At 48.3% G+C, this 16,078-nt stretch overlaps 1 protein-coding gene across 7 annotated transcripts in view; it reads right to left on the reverse strand.

The window, feature by feature from the left end:
* The window catches only part of Faf (ubiquitin carboxyl-terminal hydrolase-like faf), a 112,485-nt gene that overhangs the window by 40,912 nt on the left and 55,495 nt on the right, over nucleotides 1-16,078 (reverse strand). For all 7 annotated transcript variants that reach the window (XM_077701627.1, XM_077701624.1, XM_077701626.1 and 4 more), the window contains exons 17-22: nucleotides 15,826-15,938; nucleotides 14,158-14,309; nucleotides 10,969-11,170; nucleotides 8,803-8,895; nucleotides 4,714-4,853; nucleotides 483-591 (exon numbers count right to left, since the gene is read on the reverse strand). In XM_077701627.1, coding sequence (XP_077557753.1) covers nucleotides 483-591; nucleotides 4,714-4,853; nucleotides 8,803-8,895; nucleotides 10,969-11,170; nucleotides 14,158-14,309; nucleotides 15,826-15,938 — 809 coding nt within the window. The remainder of the gene's footprint in view (nucleotides 1-482; nucleotides 592-4,713; nucleotides 4,854-8,802; nucleotides 8,896-10,968; nucleotides 11,171-14,157; nucleotides 14,310-15,825; nucleotides 15,939-16,078) is intronic.

The following is a 16,078-nucleotide window of genomic DNA, read 5'->3' on the forward strand; positions in this document are numbered from 1 at the left end:
ACGAGCGATCTTCTTTTTGTAAGACAAACGTTTCCTTCCTCGATCAATTGCGCAATGAAGTTGTTCTTTTTTAGAGCAGAAGCTCTACTACACTCCATCTTTAAGCGTCCTTGATCGCGTTGCAAGTGACCTAAAGCCACCGGCACACCACCTGCACCTTTTTTTCTCAACGTTTCACTTGCTCGGAGCCTCGTCGCTGTGGTACCATGTGACTAGGTGAGGGTGAAACTGCTGCCCTGCTGTCGCTTGGTCAGTGTGTGAGCAAAAGGCCGAGTCCAATCATACAGTAAATATAGCTAGATGGCAGTCTGTGAAGTCGCAAGCAAAGGCAAACTTTCATAAAACCCCATGTGCACAGTCTTTTTCTTCACTCGTGATAGCTAGGTTTAGAAGAGTTAATTAAACCTGACGCATTTTTACAAGGGGGTGTGCGGCTTATACGCGCGAAAATGCACTACTACGGTGCAGTAGTCGCTACTCACGGGCAGCTGGGCAAACAGCAGCTCGACCAGGAAGAGCAGGCAGTGCTGGCTGGCACTGCACTTGGTCGCAATCAGGCACAGCTGGTCAGCCGCACACTGGCGGATCGACCTGCGCGCACACCACACCCACACTGCTTACTGCCCCAGTGCGTCCGCAGGGCAGCCCCGCAACACCCTCGTCCCACATTCCTGTAACGCTGCACGGGCAGCTTTCCAATCATGCTGGGACACTCTGGGTCTTGCACCGATGGCCTTGTTAGGGACATCTCGGCGTTGCAAGATGAAGGTACGGCCCTTTTTGACGACACCTTCTGTTTCAACACATTAAAGGAGCCATGAAGAGAAAACACAAGTTTGGTTCATTCGAAAGATTGCCTCGTTAGAACCATAACGACACCACTTATAACGCAAACTTCGCTCAAATAAGCTACATAATTAGGAAAAACGGGAATGGTCATGCGACCCACCAGCTCATTTCCCGCAACAGAACCTATGCCGTCACATGGGCTAAGCTCTGCGATTGGCGGAGGCTGGCAAAAGCAAACGCATGTTAGGCAGGGCTTACAGTTTGCATAGCGAGCTAAATGCCCGTGAAACATACTGCACATTCTTTTTATGACAAAGAACGGTGGAGTAAACGGTTGAAGGTCAGAACGAACTCGCAAGCGTGTGCGCCAATGCGTACGAAACTAGCGCGCCGGCCGAGCTCGACATCTCGCCGTCGCGCAGACGAATTTTCGGGTTCGAGGCTCTTCGGGGCCAACGAACCGTTCCAGCACGCACAGCCGCGATTTTGCTTCGTATCGTAATCCCTTCGCAGGAGGTTGTCCGTCATATCGCCAACCAGCAAAGGTAAAAATAGAAACGAGGGGAGTAAGGAACAGCAAGAAGCGACGAGATAGTGCCAGTCGTCGCGTAAGTTTCGAATGGTGTTGGCTTGCTGCTGTCGTTACGAGCTCGTTTCCAGTTTACAACCACTGAAAACTTCAGTTTGTTCAGTTACGGCAGGGACCCTTACGTTAGCTCACTCCTGGGACCTGCTGGCGCTCGTCGCCGACTTCGTCAAATCGCTCTGACCTTGGGGAAAAAAATGCCGTAAACACCGCGCATTAACGCTCGTATCTTTCTGGTCGAAGCAGAGAGCTCGCGCGAACGGCTTTCCATACACGACACCGGCCAACTGGCATAAGTGATACTGCTACTGAAATTGAACTATTATTAACCGTAATCAAAACACGGCACATACGTACCAGTCTATATTCGTCCGTCGCGACGGGGCTGACGAGGCAGCGGTGCCGACGGCTGGGCGTTCGTCTGTTGGCTATCGCGGAATGGTCGCTTTCCCGTCCACCGCGTATCCCACAACTCTTGCCGCTCGTGCACTCAGAAGCATTGAGCGTTTTTGTGGTGTGAGGTTGTTAAATGTAAGCCCGAGCTCCTCGGCGAGAGTTTTGTTCTCCGGATCAGGCGATTCCATGACTAGGGCTGCGGGTGCACTAGGTTTTACTAGTATTTCTAAAATGGCCGCCGTCTCGATCGACTCCCGCGTGTGGGTGCTATATGGAGTCGACATACTAAGTATCTGTTTCATGGACCGGCTCTATGACGCCATTGTACACGTCACGGAATGTTCAATTTTAGCGGGAGATTTAAAATTTTGGCTTAAATTGCCTTATTTCTCAGTGAATAATGCATCATTTGCTTCCGGGAAAGCGCTTGGGGTACTATGAAACACCTAATCTTTCGAATAAAACAAACTTTTGTTTTCTCTTCATGGCTCCTTTAACAGAGAAGCACCGCGCGCGCACAAATGTACAGTGAGTAGCCCCCTTCCATTGCCTGCGGAATAAACTCAGCGGGAAAAGGCAAATGGGACTTTGTTACACAGAGGTGGAAAATACATGGTGTGCATACACTTGAAGCTAAAGAAAATTAAGTATTTCATTACATTGAAGTTCATTGCATTGAGGTGTGACTGTATTGATACACTGCTTATGAAACACAACACCATATCACTACACATAGCTTGGCCTGTTCACACAGCCCGTACAAAGTAGTACCGAAAGTTTAGAGAATAGTTGTGTTAACAGCGAGGTGCTTAATAACCAATCTACAAATACATATACATACTACCACCTTCAAAATAATACTGTTGCCCACACCACAACACCCCACTGTTCCAGCCATTGCTGAAATGTGTTCTCAAAGTCCTCCCCTTTTCGAAGTCCATCAAGCACCTTCTGTCGTTCATGCTGCATCCCCGCAGTGGTGTCAAAGCGAGGACCTTTGAGCTGGATGTTCATTCATCTTTTGGGGGAGGGCAAAGCCCACAGGAACTACAACTGGCGAGTAGGACGGGTGCGCAAACGAAACAATGTTTTGGGAAATAAACTCGCACATGAACAGGGCAGGCTGCACTGTCATTGAGGGGCATCCCATTTTTGGTGCGACCCAGAAACAGTAGCTTCCACCAAATGCCTGCCATAGTAAATCCTTTGAAACCTGGCAGTAGAACTTGCTACCATGCTCCGGCAGGGAGGGTCGAATTCTTGATGCACGGTGCCGTTGACAAAAACAACGAACGCACACACTTGGTTGAGCTGCAAACCTGCCTCGTCTCATTCGGTTGAAGAGATCGCTGTGGAGACTTTTGCTTTGCTTCAAATCGCACCCGTAAACTTATTCTTCATCGCACCTCTGGCGATCCTCGATGGACAGACCAACCACCACATGTTTGCACAGTTCTTGGCAGACTTCAGTGCACTTTTTCTTCGCTCACAAGTCAGCACATGAGCAACAAAGCTGGCAGTGACAAGGCGCGTATCAAAAATCCACACAAAAATTGCCTCGACTGTTTCATGCTACACGCTGACGACGGTAACAACGTTGCGGACTGTTCCCCGGCAATCCTCCCACACACATTCCTAAACGGCTTCGGAATTTTCGAGGGTGAAGCCTGTCTGCAGTTTCCGTGATGTTTCCCCATCTCTCAGCGATGTTCATTCTGCTCTCGCACCATGCGTGCCACTCAAAACGGCTCGTGTGACTCTTTGCAACACCACTGTAAAATCTCCGCAGCAGATTTACCCATTTTCACGCAGAATTGGACATTCGTTCTTTGCGCTAACTTGCTCTTTCCGACAAAACCACAAACACGGTTGACACGTGCAGTCAGAGGAGCAACAGTTGCACAGCTTACGATGTACGCACGACGGTGTCTTTTGGCACACCAACTTTCAAGGGTGAACACCTCTGTTAGCGTACTACATGGCTGTTCTGCTACCGCCTTCTGTAGTCCAGGCAAACCGGTTGGCACCCACCATTCAGCCTTACAAGCAGTAAACGTTACAATGCAGAAGCAAGAAAGAGAACTGCAAGCAACACTGCACTTGGCTACTGCAATTAGGTACTGTAGTTCGCTGGTGGAGAAGAAGGCCTAAGCTTCAGTAGCCCTTGAGGATGCGGGTTCGATTCCCACCAGCAGCAGCCGCTTTTCTGATGGAGGCGAAAAGTGAAAACGCCGCGTGACGCCGCGTGTATGAGATTTCAGCACACGTTAAACATACCCAGGTAGTCAAAATTTATCCGGAGCCCTCCACTGCGGTGCGCCTCATCGCCTGCGTTGTGTCGGTGTGTTTAACCCTACAATCAATCAAGTAGCCCTTAGCATAAAATACCATGAAAGCACCCCACCCATATAAGTCCTCCCCCTCCCCCCCTCTTCCTTCCCACACCCTTGCCAAATGATCTCTGGTACTTCGGTTATTTTGCGCTATTTGAAAATACAAAGCAAGTGCACTTTTTCTTTCTAATTTTGTGTGCTGGCGAAGTATAACGATCCTATTGCACAACTAAGAGTAAAACTTCAGCAACCATGTTCAATTTTCGCGCAGATGCCCTCCAGTTATCGTGGAATTCGCCTCCAAATTTCAGGTAACCCTCGGTCACTACTGCCGAGCACCAGCTAGAATGCCTGGTGGTCCCGGAGTGTGCAGCAACCAGCCACGTGTGCCACATGCTGTGGCCAACCCCCTCTTTCTTTTCGCGCACGTTCCGTACCATCTTCCAGCCACTGGACTGCCTGCCATCCTTTTCAACCAGCCTGCACACCGCTGAAGATACCCCAAAAAAATACTGCCCCGAAAGCAACAAACAGGCAGCCAGGAAGCGCTCGTCGACACTCTTTCCTCCTCCCTCCACGACGGGGAAAGGAAGGAAGGAAGCAGCTCACCTGTGTGGGCAGTGGAGGAGCAGGTCGAGGACGAAGTGCGCCCAGCTGGGCTCCTGCAGCAGCTGCTGCAGCGCCCCCGGCTGCAGGCTCAGGGCCAGCGAGAGCAGCTCCAGGGCCTCCTGGCACAGCTCCTCGTCCGCCTGCACATGCACAGGGCGCGCTCATGGGTCCCTTCTTTCCTGCCGCTGCACAAGGTTGGCCTCCCTCTGCCGTGTCCACTTCTCAATCTTCCCGTTTCCTTCGAGAGAAGTATCCTCCGTCCCCAATAAGGGACATTTGGTGCCAGCTGCACTGCCACCGGCTTTGCACAGGTGAGAGAATATGGTGCATACCTGCCAACCCCTGGTGACTTAGAAATTCGTAAAACCCACAGACCCCAAGGGGGAAGGGGAAGGGGGGGAGGAGCACACTTAAAGTTAAAGATGTACAGGGCTGAGAAATTAAACATCAGAAAGGAAAATTTCTATGATAATTCCCAGGGCAGTGCTTTGCTTTTTGAGACTAGAGCAGGTTGCCTGCGAACTAAGAGTTTTGTGGGGAAGTATTCACAAAATGATGGGGTATGCGTGGTCTGCGGAAAAGAAACAGAAACTATGCGGCACATAGTGTTAGAACGTGACGGTATCCATCCAAATCTACCGTATAATGCGGAATATAGGTCGAGGCGGAATATAGGTCGACCCCCTTACCTTGTAGCCGAAAAATGCAAAAAAAAAATAATTAGGTACCAACAATTGTTTTATTGAGACTATAACTTGTTTCATCTCAGATTACTCATTTAAAACTGTCTGGCTCGCTGTCGTCCTCGTTGCAGTCCAGGGAATTGCTTATGCAGCACTTCTTAAACACTCGCAAGATGATGTCATCGTGAAGCGAGCGCAAAGCATGGGACACTCGTGTGCAGACCGGAACGACAGCCAGTCTGTGCAGGCGGTCAACAAACGTCTTGGGGTATCCATTCGTAGAGACATCGCACGACGCTAGCGGACAAAATTTGCCCCTTTGTACAGCAGCACAGGTGCACAGAGCAGCGCCCATGAAACGAGGCCTTCCGAGCGTTGCATACTGAGAGGTGCCCCTTCAGCTAATGCCGCTAGCAACGCTTCTTTTGGTGATACCGAACTGGCGCAAGGCGGACACGTCATTGGCCTTGGAAAACCACCAACTTTTCTTTTAAATGCTGCTGTAAACTGGCGCCAAGTGCCTAAACTCATTTTGAGCAAGAAGAAAATTGCACGCACACATTCGCCGACAGCGAGAGAAGCAACAAAACAAAGATGGCGTCGCGTGCGATTGATGGTGGTGGCGATGGTGCCTTTGGGGTTTGGATGGGCTCGATGGGCTTCCCGGCCGCCAGATGACAACTGCCAGTGACTGCAATATAGGTCGAGGGGTGACTTTTCGGCAAATTTTTCTGTAAAAAATCTCGACCTATATTCCGCATTATACGGTACATGAAGGGAATACTGGGCTTCCAGAATACTGGGTATCAGAGAGGAAGTTAACTTCAAAGCTGTCGAGGGGACGAAAAGAAGATTAGAATGGTGGTGGACAAAAAGCAGAGAGGGGAATATTGCCTAGGACAGTTACCACCTGTAACAGGGAAAAGAAAGTATTTCGGGCGTAATAAGCTTTAGTGCCTGCCCTAAGCAGTCTAGTATTAAACCAAGAGCGTAAAACATGGTAATATTAGTCCTTTTTGGTAAGATGACATGTCAACACCCCGCTTCAAAGGGGAAACCAATAGCAATCATCATTTTTTTTTATGTCTAAAAAGATTTACGATCTGCGACAAGCGTCCACCCGTTTTCACAACCATAACTGAAAACCGTCCGTCTTGAACAGTGATGAGCCACCCCTCCACTGGGAAGGAGAAGCGAATTCTGACGTGTAGGGTTTCAAAAACACGTGGTAGTACTGTCACGGCTCTGAGCCCGCCATTCCACTGAGAAGCAACTATCACTGTCGTACCATAGGTCGTACTGCATCAGACGCGGCTGTCATAGAAAGAGTGACGAAAACACGCAAGTCCCAACCTGCTATAAACAGGCTGGCCGAGACGGCAGCGAGTACCTGATACGACAAGAGCACGTATTGCCATCTCGGGCACGCAGCACAAGGTACCACAGTGTCGTTTTAATAGCTCTTCGTACTTTTTTTTGAAAATCAGTAAAATTTCACGCAAGATTCGTGAAATCGTAAGTAAGATTTGTCCGAATTCGTACATTTTACGGAAAATTCGCAAGAGCTGGCAGGTATGAACCATGCCAGCACTGTGGCTCCTCCTAAAACCTCCACTATGAGAGCTAACGACAACTGCACACACTACTCGAATGCAAACTCGTGGCACCCAATGACTAATTTGTAGGGGTGTGCGAATATCAATTTTTTAATTTCGAAGCGAATTCGAATAATAAAAACAAAGTTCGAATCGAATCGAATATTTTTCGAATATTTTTCGAATACGAATACTTATTGTTTTTTGTAAAATAAAAGTTTTCACCATCTAAGACACAAAAACTGCAACTTTTTTGCACAAGAAATCACACAAAGTAAAATGAGGAATTACACAATACCATTTCACTCAACAGGTTAAGGTCTGCACTCACTTAAATGTTAACATGAAGAAAGGTTAACTGCTCGACATGTTCGCGGGGAGCAGTGACAACCTCCTGCTTGTCACGACTTTACCAGATACCGAAAACAGCCGCTCACTTGAGACACTAGTAGCTGGCATGCCCGAGCCCGTGCACATTGCTGCGCGCTGATACAGTAAAATCTTGATGATACTAATCTCGCGGGACTGCGAAAAATATGCGTATCATCCGAAATTCGTATGAACCAACACAGACCAAAAAGTTTAGCGCTGAAAAAAGTTTTCTTTTATTTCTTTTCTTACTTTCGCATGAAGAAATTCGTGATTTTTTTCTGCTTTTTTTAACCCCCGTGTCGCAAAGCAGTCCTTTCTGGAGCTTCGTAAAGCTTCGCGCTCATCTCCTCACTGGCTGTGCCCAAGCTCGCTACGCGCCGCAACAGCCAAGCGTGAACCAACGGCGTGAACAGCATGGTGCGTTTTTGCACGCGATTCGCTCGCCTCGGCTCTGCGAGCGCTGTATTTTCACGCCCGCATCGACGATTTCGCGCCCGCGGTAGCGCCTACCTCGGCCAGAAAATGTCGCACAACGCGCGCAGCAGAATGGAGGAGCCTGACTACTTGCGATGAGATCGAGACAGCCGGCTTGGCTCCGCCGGAGATGGTTAGGCTTAGCACCCCAGCAAATATTTTATGGGCGCTTTCACTAGCGGCGCGGATGATGTTTTGTAGTACCGCTTTCGCATGCATTATCAGCTCCTTTACCGCACAAGCAACTTCGTGTCTCCCTTGAGCCGCATTTTAAAGAGCGGTTAGAAGCGGTCGCTCGAGCGCTCGCGCCACTTCGCGGCTGGAGCCGACGCCATGTTGACGCCGCCGGCCGCGCCGCGTGCAGCGTGGGGGTGGTTTCGCGGCGGTGTCAGCGCGCCTTGGGCGTGCGCAGAGTGTTTCCACGAGCAGAAAACAACAGCCCAGCCGTTTCTGGAGAAAGAGTGACAAACAGGGGAGCGAGAGCCGTCACTTGCTCGTTCGGCAGTCGGGTGCCTCGCCGGCTCGTTCGTATCTTCCGCCGGGCCGCGCAGGTACGTTCGTAACAGACGAAATTTTTCCCATTGCAAACAATGCAATTTCGTCGGAACTTTTCGGAAATTCATATCATCCCGAAATTCGCACCCCCGGAATCGTATCATCGATAGTCCACTGTAACTACGAATAAACACCGATACAGTCTGCGAAAGCACGTACCGTTCGCCGTGTATATGCTTCGCGACTTTGCTGCTGAGACACACTCTGAATTTATTTTTTTTTTTTACTTTTGGGTGGTTCGAATATTTCGAACAATAAAAGTGTCGTTCGAATCGAATCGAATACCAAAAAATTCGAATCGCATAATCGAAGTTTCGAATATTCGCACACCCCTACTAATTTGCACTTTACAACACCAGCTGGACGGTTCAGCAGGGAGGAGAAGGAGGAGGAGAGGGGCTCGAACCGACCTCGCCTGTGGGTCCTGAGGAGAGGCCCGCGGAGGACCAGGCCAGCTTGATCACCGCCCGGATGGTGCCCAGGTCTGGAAGGTGGTTCGTGCCCTGAAACAGGGAAAACGAAAAAGCCGTCCCTTCTTTTTGGAATGTCTGCCATGTCTCTCCGTTACGAAAATCCCACTCACCGACACACTAATCGACCCCACGCTCATACAAAGTACTTTTAAATGCAGAGCACTTCACGGGCTTGCCTCGTCGTCAAAGCTCACTCACTGGACCCAAGTAGAGCCCCACGGCATACCGTCGTAATAGCTGTCATCGCGCCAAAGAACAGAGGCTTCGAAAGCCAAGCTGTTCATATAGTCCTAAGCGTTTGAAACTCGTGAATCACTGGTGCTTGTCACACATCGCCTCTTTGTTTAGCGCAAAGAAAACTGCAGGTACATTTGAGGCAAAATATACGTAATTAACCAGCAGCGCTCGCGTTCATTTAGTTAGGAACACTCTTTGGGTTGGTTTTTTCGGTAGTAACCGAAAAAAAAGTGGCAGTGCAACGCCGGCACGTGCAGGAGGAAAAGCAAGCACAAAAAGAACAGAATCAGGGTCCTTCGCAGAGAGGTTTTGCCAACCAAAAAACGATAAAGTCCCTGAGTGTCACGGGAAGTACCTCAGCACTGTCCTGATTACTGATGGACAAGCTGTGGTTATGTGTGATCCGAAATTTTCCCTAAAAAATAAACCTCAGCCCAGTAGTCTAAAACTTTTTTGTAATTGATTATTTCTTTATCCGGGAGAAAGTACGCCAGGTGTAATGGTATGTGTTGTGTGTATAAACTGGCGGAGTGTCTGTTTAAGTGAACAAATGTAGCGCAGCAGAAACACAAGGGACGGAAAGAATACGCATGAATGAGCGCTCACTTCCAACTGATTCTTTATTCACAAGATGGCAAATATATATGCTTAGCCTTAGCAGGAACAAAAAAGACGTAGAAAACAAAAACAAAAAAAATACTGACAAAGAAAGATCGAGTACACCAAAGACACGCCAAACATCTTCACAATCACAGTGGCCTGTTGCGTATAGCATCACATTGCAGAAAATGTAATTCACGGTCAGATAATGCAACCGACGGTTTGCTAACACAGTCGTTTTTTTTTTTCGTCCCTTGTGTTTCAGCTGCGCTACATTTGTTCACTATGAATTACCAACTAGCCCAGTCTACAGCTTTACTTAGTCTGTTTAAGTGTTTCGAGTGACTTACATGCAATGAGAACATGAAGCACAGAAACAGTCTCGTAAAATCAATTTGTAATCCTGTGGACAATATTGTAACGACTTGACGCTCACTGGACTGACAATAAAAGACACCCCAACAGCCACATTAAAGGGGCCATGCAGACAAAACACAAGTTTGGTTCATTAAAATTATAGTGAAATTAAAATCATAGTGACCATACTTTTAACGTAAACTTTGCTGAAATAAGCTACATAATCAGGAAAAAAAGGGAATGGCCATGCAACCCACTAGCTCATTTCCCGCAACAGAATCTATGATATCATATGTGCCAGCTCTGTGATTGGCTGAGGCCGGCAAAAGGAAATGCAAATTAGGCAGAGCTTATAAACTTGCTGAATGAGCTATTTGGGCTCAAATTTAGAGCACATTCTTTGTACACATAGCAGTAAGAATGGTGGAGTAAACAGTGGAAGTTACAAAAGTACACGTAAACATAGAAGTACCGGTGCGCACTGCTGTTGGTACTCCGCGCACTATGCTTGTTTAAGCTGCACAGCACTGCAGCACTTTGGGGTTGTCTCGAGGGGCACTGGCTGATTGGTGCAAGTGACGGCGTCTTGCGTGACCGTATTAGTCGAGCGAGCACCATGTTTCACGAAACAAATATTTTCTACCTGAACAAAAACGAGCCAGGTACAAATATGGTCAAAAACAAAGCAAAGGCAGAAAAGGGCCCGCTGCAGCATGGTGGCGCCATCTAGGTTGCTTAACAGTAAACAAGGCTGTCCCCAGCACATATGACATTATCGTAGATGTCACGAAAGCACACAATTTGGCGGGAGAATCAAAATTTTAACTTGATATGCACCCAGAAACGCATTTGCCTCACCGACCCGAGCGTCGTCAGCGTCGTCAGGGCGCGCAACGCCAGAACCCTCACCTGCTGTCGGAGGAGCAGGACCGGGGCGAGGCGCAGGCCGACGGTGTGCAGGGTGCCCTCGGGCCCCGTGCTGGGCACGTGCTTCAGGGCCTGGGCCAGCCCCTCGGGGGGCGAGGAGGAGGGGGCCTGCTGCTGCGCCAGGCAGTGGGCCACCACCGTCAGCAGCAGCTTGCTCAGCTTCAGCAACAGCAGCCAGCCGCGCCTGCCGCCACAGCCACGGGAGGGCAAGGGGGGAAGATGTCTTACAGTGCCCCACCATTTCGTCCTCTCCCTTCTCTCTCTTTGCGTGCTTTTTTCTTTACCAGGATGCTGAAAAGGCAGCTTTGGTGGTCATCAGGCCTGCTATGGATTCGGAGCAATTTCTGGAGTGGGAAAGAGGCAGCTCTGGAACATGTCTGGAGTGCAAAAGAGGCTTTCTTTTTTTCCCTTTAGACGCTTTTGAGAGGAATAATCACTGTTTTGGATCCCCTCTGGGACCATCAAAACCAAACTTTGTAGCATTTGTGCACAGTCATCTCTCAGTTACTGCTGCACAACCAATATGTGTTGCTTTACTAAAAATACAGGCTAAAAAGCTCCCCACCAAAGCTATGAAGCCAAGGGGATTCAATCCTCAAAAATATTGGAGCCTGGGCAAACTTCCCTCGCAATATAGAACACAAACAATGCAATTTTCCTGTGGAGAAGTTCAAGACAGTGCCCATTTTAGCTGCATTTTTGCAGACGAAACTGGTAACCGTTTCTTGTGCACAGGGGGAAACGACCTGAAGTTTTCAATGCCAATATGCAGGGTGGATTTATTTGTAACGCAAAATACATGCGGGCACTTACCTACTATACTAGCTGACATTCAGGTTCATTAGTTTTACACATTTATCATCATCATCAGCCTACTCAGGTCCACTGCAGGACAAAGGCCTCTCCCACTGACCTCCAGCCACTTCTGTCCTGAACTGCTCCAGTCCAATCTTTGCCCCCGAATGACCTTATTTCTTCCCTCCATTGAGTTATGGGTCTTCCCCTTCTTCTAGACCAACCTCTTGGTATCCACTCTGTTACCCTATTTGCCCACCAGCTGTCATTATGCTCATCAGGAAAAATAAATGGACTTGGGCAGGCTATGTAGCCTGCCCAATTCCATTTCATTTTCTTCATCTGAACTATGATATCATCTAGGCACGCACTAAGTGCACCACAACGATTAAAAAAACAAAACAAAAACTGAATAGGGCACAACTGGTAGAGGAAATGCAAATGCCACAGCTCAGGTTTCGATGCATAACACGTGGAGCTGTTTTTTGTGACACGTACAGAAGCCTAACGTAAAAAAACTGTAGCTGGCACACTGGAAAACTGTAGGAACTGAAAGTTTTTCACTACCACTTACACTCTGTGCATCTGCATGCAGTCAACTCCAAATCCAATTAGGAGCTACTACAGTCTAGTCCACTTATAACAATATCCAAGTGCCAAGGAAATCCAATCGTTATATCCGATAATTGTTATAAGCGGGTTGCGAAATAAAAAGACAGATGAGAGCTCAAAACATTTTATTCGCATGCCATATGGCAAGGTCGCACTACTCTTAAATTGCAGAAAAGAAGCCACAGTCGGTCACCTTTGTTAGCCGCGTCTGAAACTGGCAAGCAGGTGTGAAGCTAGCGTGTGAATCTTTTCCAAGAGCATCTATAGGTGCTTCACCTATAGCTGAGGTCAATGTCCTTGGCCTCCTACGAAGACACTAGCTGAGTAGGCTGCGCAACCGCGCCGTTAGAGTCATCACTGTTGCACTTTTGGTGCACAATATAACCGGATTCAATCGTTGGGGCATTGTAATAAGCGGTTTATTTTACCATAGAAAGAATACAAAAGTTGACGGTGCCATAGCTGTTCATCGTTATATCCGATATATTGTTATAAACGGTATCGTTATAAGTGGACTCGACTGCATCCCACTTTGTACAGCTAATGCACAGCAAGCCTTTATACCCTAAAACCAGAGCCTTGAAATCGTTTTGCATTTATACAAGTTCATCGACCATTGCACATGTTTTTCATGGCACTGCTCATGGCTGTTGCTGCCGGTTACTGTTTCTTGCAGCTACAGTTGAGCCTCGTTATAAAAGGCGTGGATGTAAGAGACAATCGGGTACAAGAGACACTATTCACCCACATGGTTGGATGCCCTATCTTTACCACTGAATCGACCTCTTTTATAACAGACATCAGATGTAGAAGACGGTTGGTTGTAAGGGACAAGTCATCCTTGACTTCTGGTCAGCAATCTCGCCTGTAACCGGCATTCTAACTTTAGATGCGGTGCCACCAGTCACTAACTGCAGTTGCATCCGTTGTGGAATCGAAGGGGACGACAGACGCCCGTAGTTGCTATTTATCATAGCTTCAGCGAATGCAGGGTGGTTCAGTCAACTATGAAACAATGACGAGAAGCCCTGCCAATGGAAATGCAATGTACAGGAAGCGGTTAAAGCTTACCGCCATGCGTACAAGCGCGACCGTGCGTGTGGGCTTCTGCACAAGCCAAGAATAAAGGGAGTGTGCAGTGGGCTCTCCCAATCACGTAGCACCCAATCAAGAAGCGTAGCAGATGTCGAGTCCCGCTATTCTGATGAACAGCCAGAGTACACAGTGGAAGACGCTGTGCGCTCTGGCTGTTCATCAGGCTTATGAACTATACGTCTACGATTCTTCATATTCCACAGACAGTGAAAGAAGAGAAAGCTTGTAGAAGCCGTTGTAAAAAACAGTGTAAATACAGTCATGAAACAAAGATTCAGAACTATTCCATAAATTCTGGGGGCAAAACATAAATTAGAATGAACCCTCTGCAACATGCTGTAGCATTCTTTTGAGCTTCTTTTAGTCCTACAAGTGCCCACACTGAACTAGGGGTTGATCGGTTAGTGAAAACATGGTTCCCTGCTTATAAGAGACCTCTCATATAAGAGACAGAAACTACTCCCCGGTATGTGTCTCTTATAAAGGGGTTCAACTGTATTCACTCCAAAGTTATACTTAGAAAATCGTCATCCGCTTCACATTCACTCATTCCCAGATATAAGACGGGTGGGAAAGCGCGTTGCCTAATCATTGGACTGTCCTTCAGCAAAAAAAACCGCATCGCTCGCAAAGCGGTTGCACCCGCATCCGCCCACCGACAGCACCCACCCTCGACTGGCGGGGTCGAAGCCGGCCCCGTCCGGGCGTCCCAGCATGCGGAGCACCACGGCCACGCCCCCGCTGCGCACAAAGCCTGCCTGGAACTCCTGGGCCTCCTTGGAGCAGGGCGCCAGGGCGGGCAGCAGCAGCGAGTAGGCCACCTGCACGGCATCACACAAGGGACGTTGGGTCTATCGAACCGAACGTTGTTTTTTATTTTTTTATTTTTTTTTTTTTGCTTGTGGGGTTTTAACGCGCCGAAACTTCACAGGCGATGAGGCGTGCCATTGTGGAGGGCTCCGGATTAATTTTGGCCGCCTGGGAATCTTTAACAAGCGCCGAAATCTCGTCCACACGGGCGTTTTTGCTTTTAGCCCCCATCAGAAAAGCGGCCGCCGCGGCCGGGAATCGAACCCGAGTCCTCATGCTCAGCAGCGCAACGCCTTAGCCACTGAGCCCCCGCGGCGGGTCAAACTGAAGGTCATCCAACTCAAGGGCCACCCAGAACCCGCCATGCTCCACTACAATTTTGGTCCAAGTTGAAAGCTTCAACATTCACTCACCACACTGTGGTGATGCTGCTGTTGCTGTCGATTTCCATTTTCACGCTGTATGGTTACATTTAAAGCCGTAGTAGACTCTCGCAACAAAGACTTCACCATCCATACTTATGATCAGTGATAAATGTGATTTGGTTGTTGTTCTTTCTTTCTTTCTTCCTTTCTCTCTCTCTTTCTCTTCTTCAGAAATAACGAATTACTTTCAGAATGGTTGTTCTCTGCTTGCTGGGATGGAAAGCATAATGTCAGTAAAGCTTGCAACAGTATTTACAGTTCAGGAAGAATAAATTTTGCGGTACACTTGTTAAACAACTGGCCATATTAACTCACTGTTCTGTTTACAGTATTAATTTTCCAAGAGCTACATGAAGGCACTGGGATGAGGCAACTAACACCTGCGTGTTGAACGCACAATAGAGCCTTGAATACCTTCAGCAACAACCATTCGCCTAGAAACGAATTCGAACTGAACGCTGTTGAAAAACCTACGTGAGCGACATAACATTCCAATTTTAGTTGGATGACATTTGGTTCGAATAGGTTCACAATGCCATTGGAGCTCTGGTAGAATAGGTGTCTAACAGAGAACATCTGAAATGAGGTCGCTAAAATACACTCAAGAAACACCAGAAAAAAATTAGAGATTACAGTGCTCACCACAGCTTCACAAGAAGCACTTCTGCACAACCAGGTTGCTTCCGACATAAATTACTGTACAAAACAGTCGCACCTAATTGTGGGCTATCCCTTCAGTCTTTGTGCAGGACATCAATCTTTTTAAAGTTAACGACAAATTGTAACGCCAACCATAAGCATTATGTCCAACTTGTCTACCCTCCAACTCAGACTTCACACTTACTGGTACAAGCTCTAAGTGTGCCTAGCCCCTTACAAAATCTTCAGAGCACACCAATGCCAGCAACCACTGCAAGCAAATATGGACTGAAAGTCCTCGTAAACATGCATTTTCTTTTCTTAAGAAAAAAAATCAAAACACGAGAAGGAGTGGCCGCTAGCCTCTGTTCTGGCCACTGTAGAGTAACCGTAATTGAGGCTCACTCTCACACCCTGCGTCTCCCGGCTTCGGGAAAATCTGCCACCGAGATTGGCCACCCACCTCGAGGTGGTAGAGCAGCTCGGTGGGTGACAGTGACTGGAGCAGAGACTCCAGGGCCGCTGGATCCCCGCGGTGGACACAGATTTCGCGGAGCCGCTCCACCGTCTGCACATCTGCACATCCCGGGACACACACACACCGCACACTCAACCTCGGCGAGTGCGACACCACAACAACAACACAAGGCACTATGCTGAAATCACCTCCACCGCTACACCTTCCAACACAGGGTAACCCAGCCTAACACACAGCT

The sequence above is a fragment of the Haemaphysalis longicornis genome, unplaced genomic scaffold (genome assembly GCF_048455015.1).
Source record: "Haemaphysalis longicornis isolate Haplotype H1 unplaced genomic scaffold, Haemaphysalis longicornis Haplotype H1 scaffold_29, whole genome shotgun sequence".
In the NCBI taxonomy this organism is placed as follows: domain Eukaryota; kingdom Metazoa; phylum Arthropoda; class Arachnida; order Ixodida; family Ixodidae; genus Haemaphysalis; species Haemaphysalis longicornis.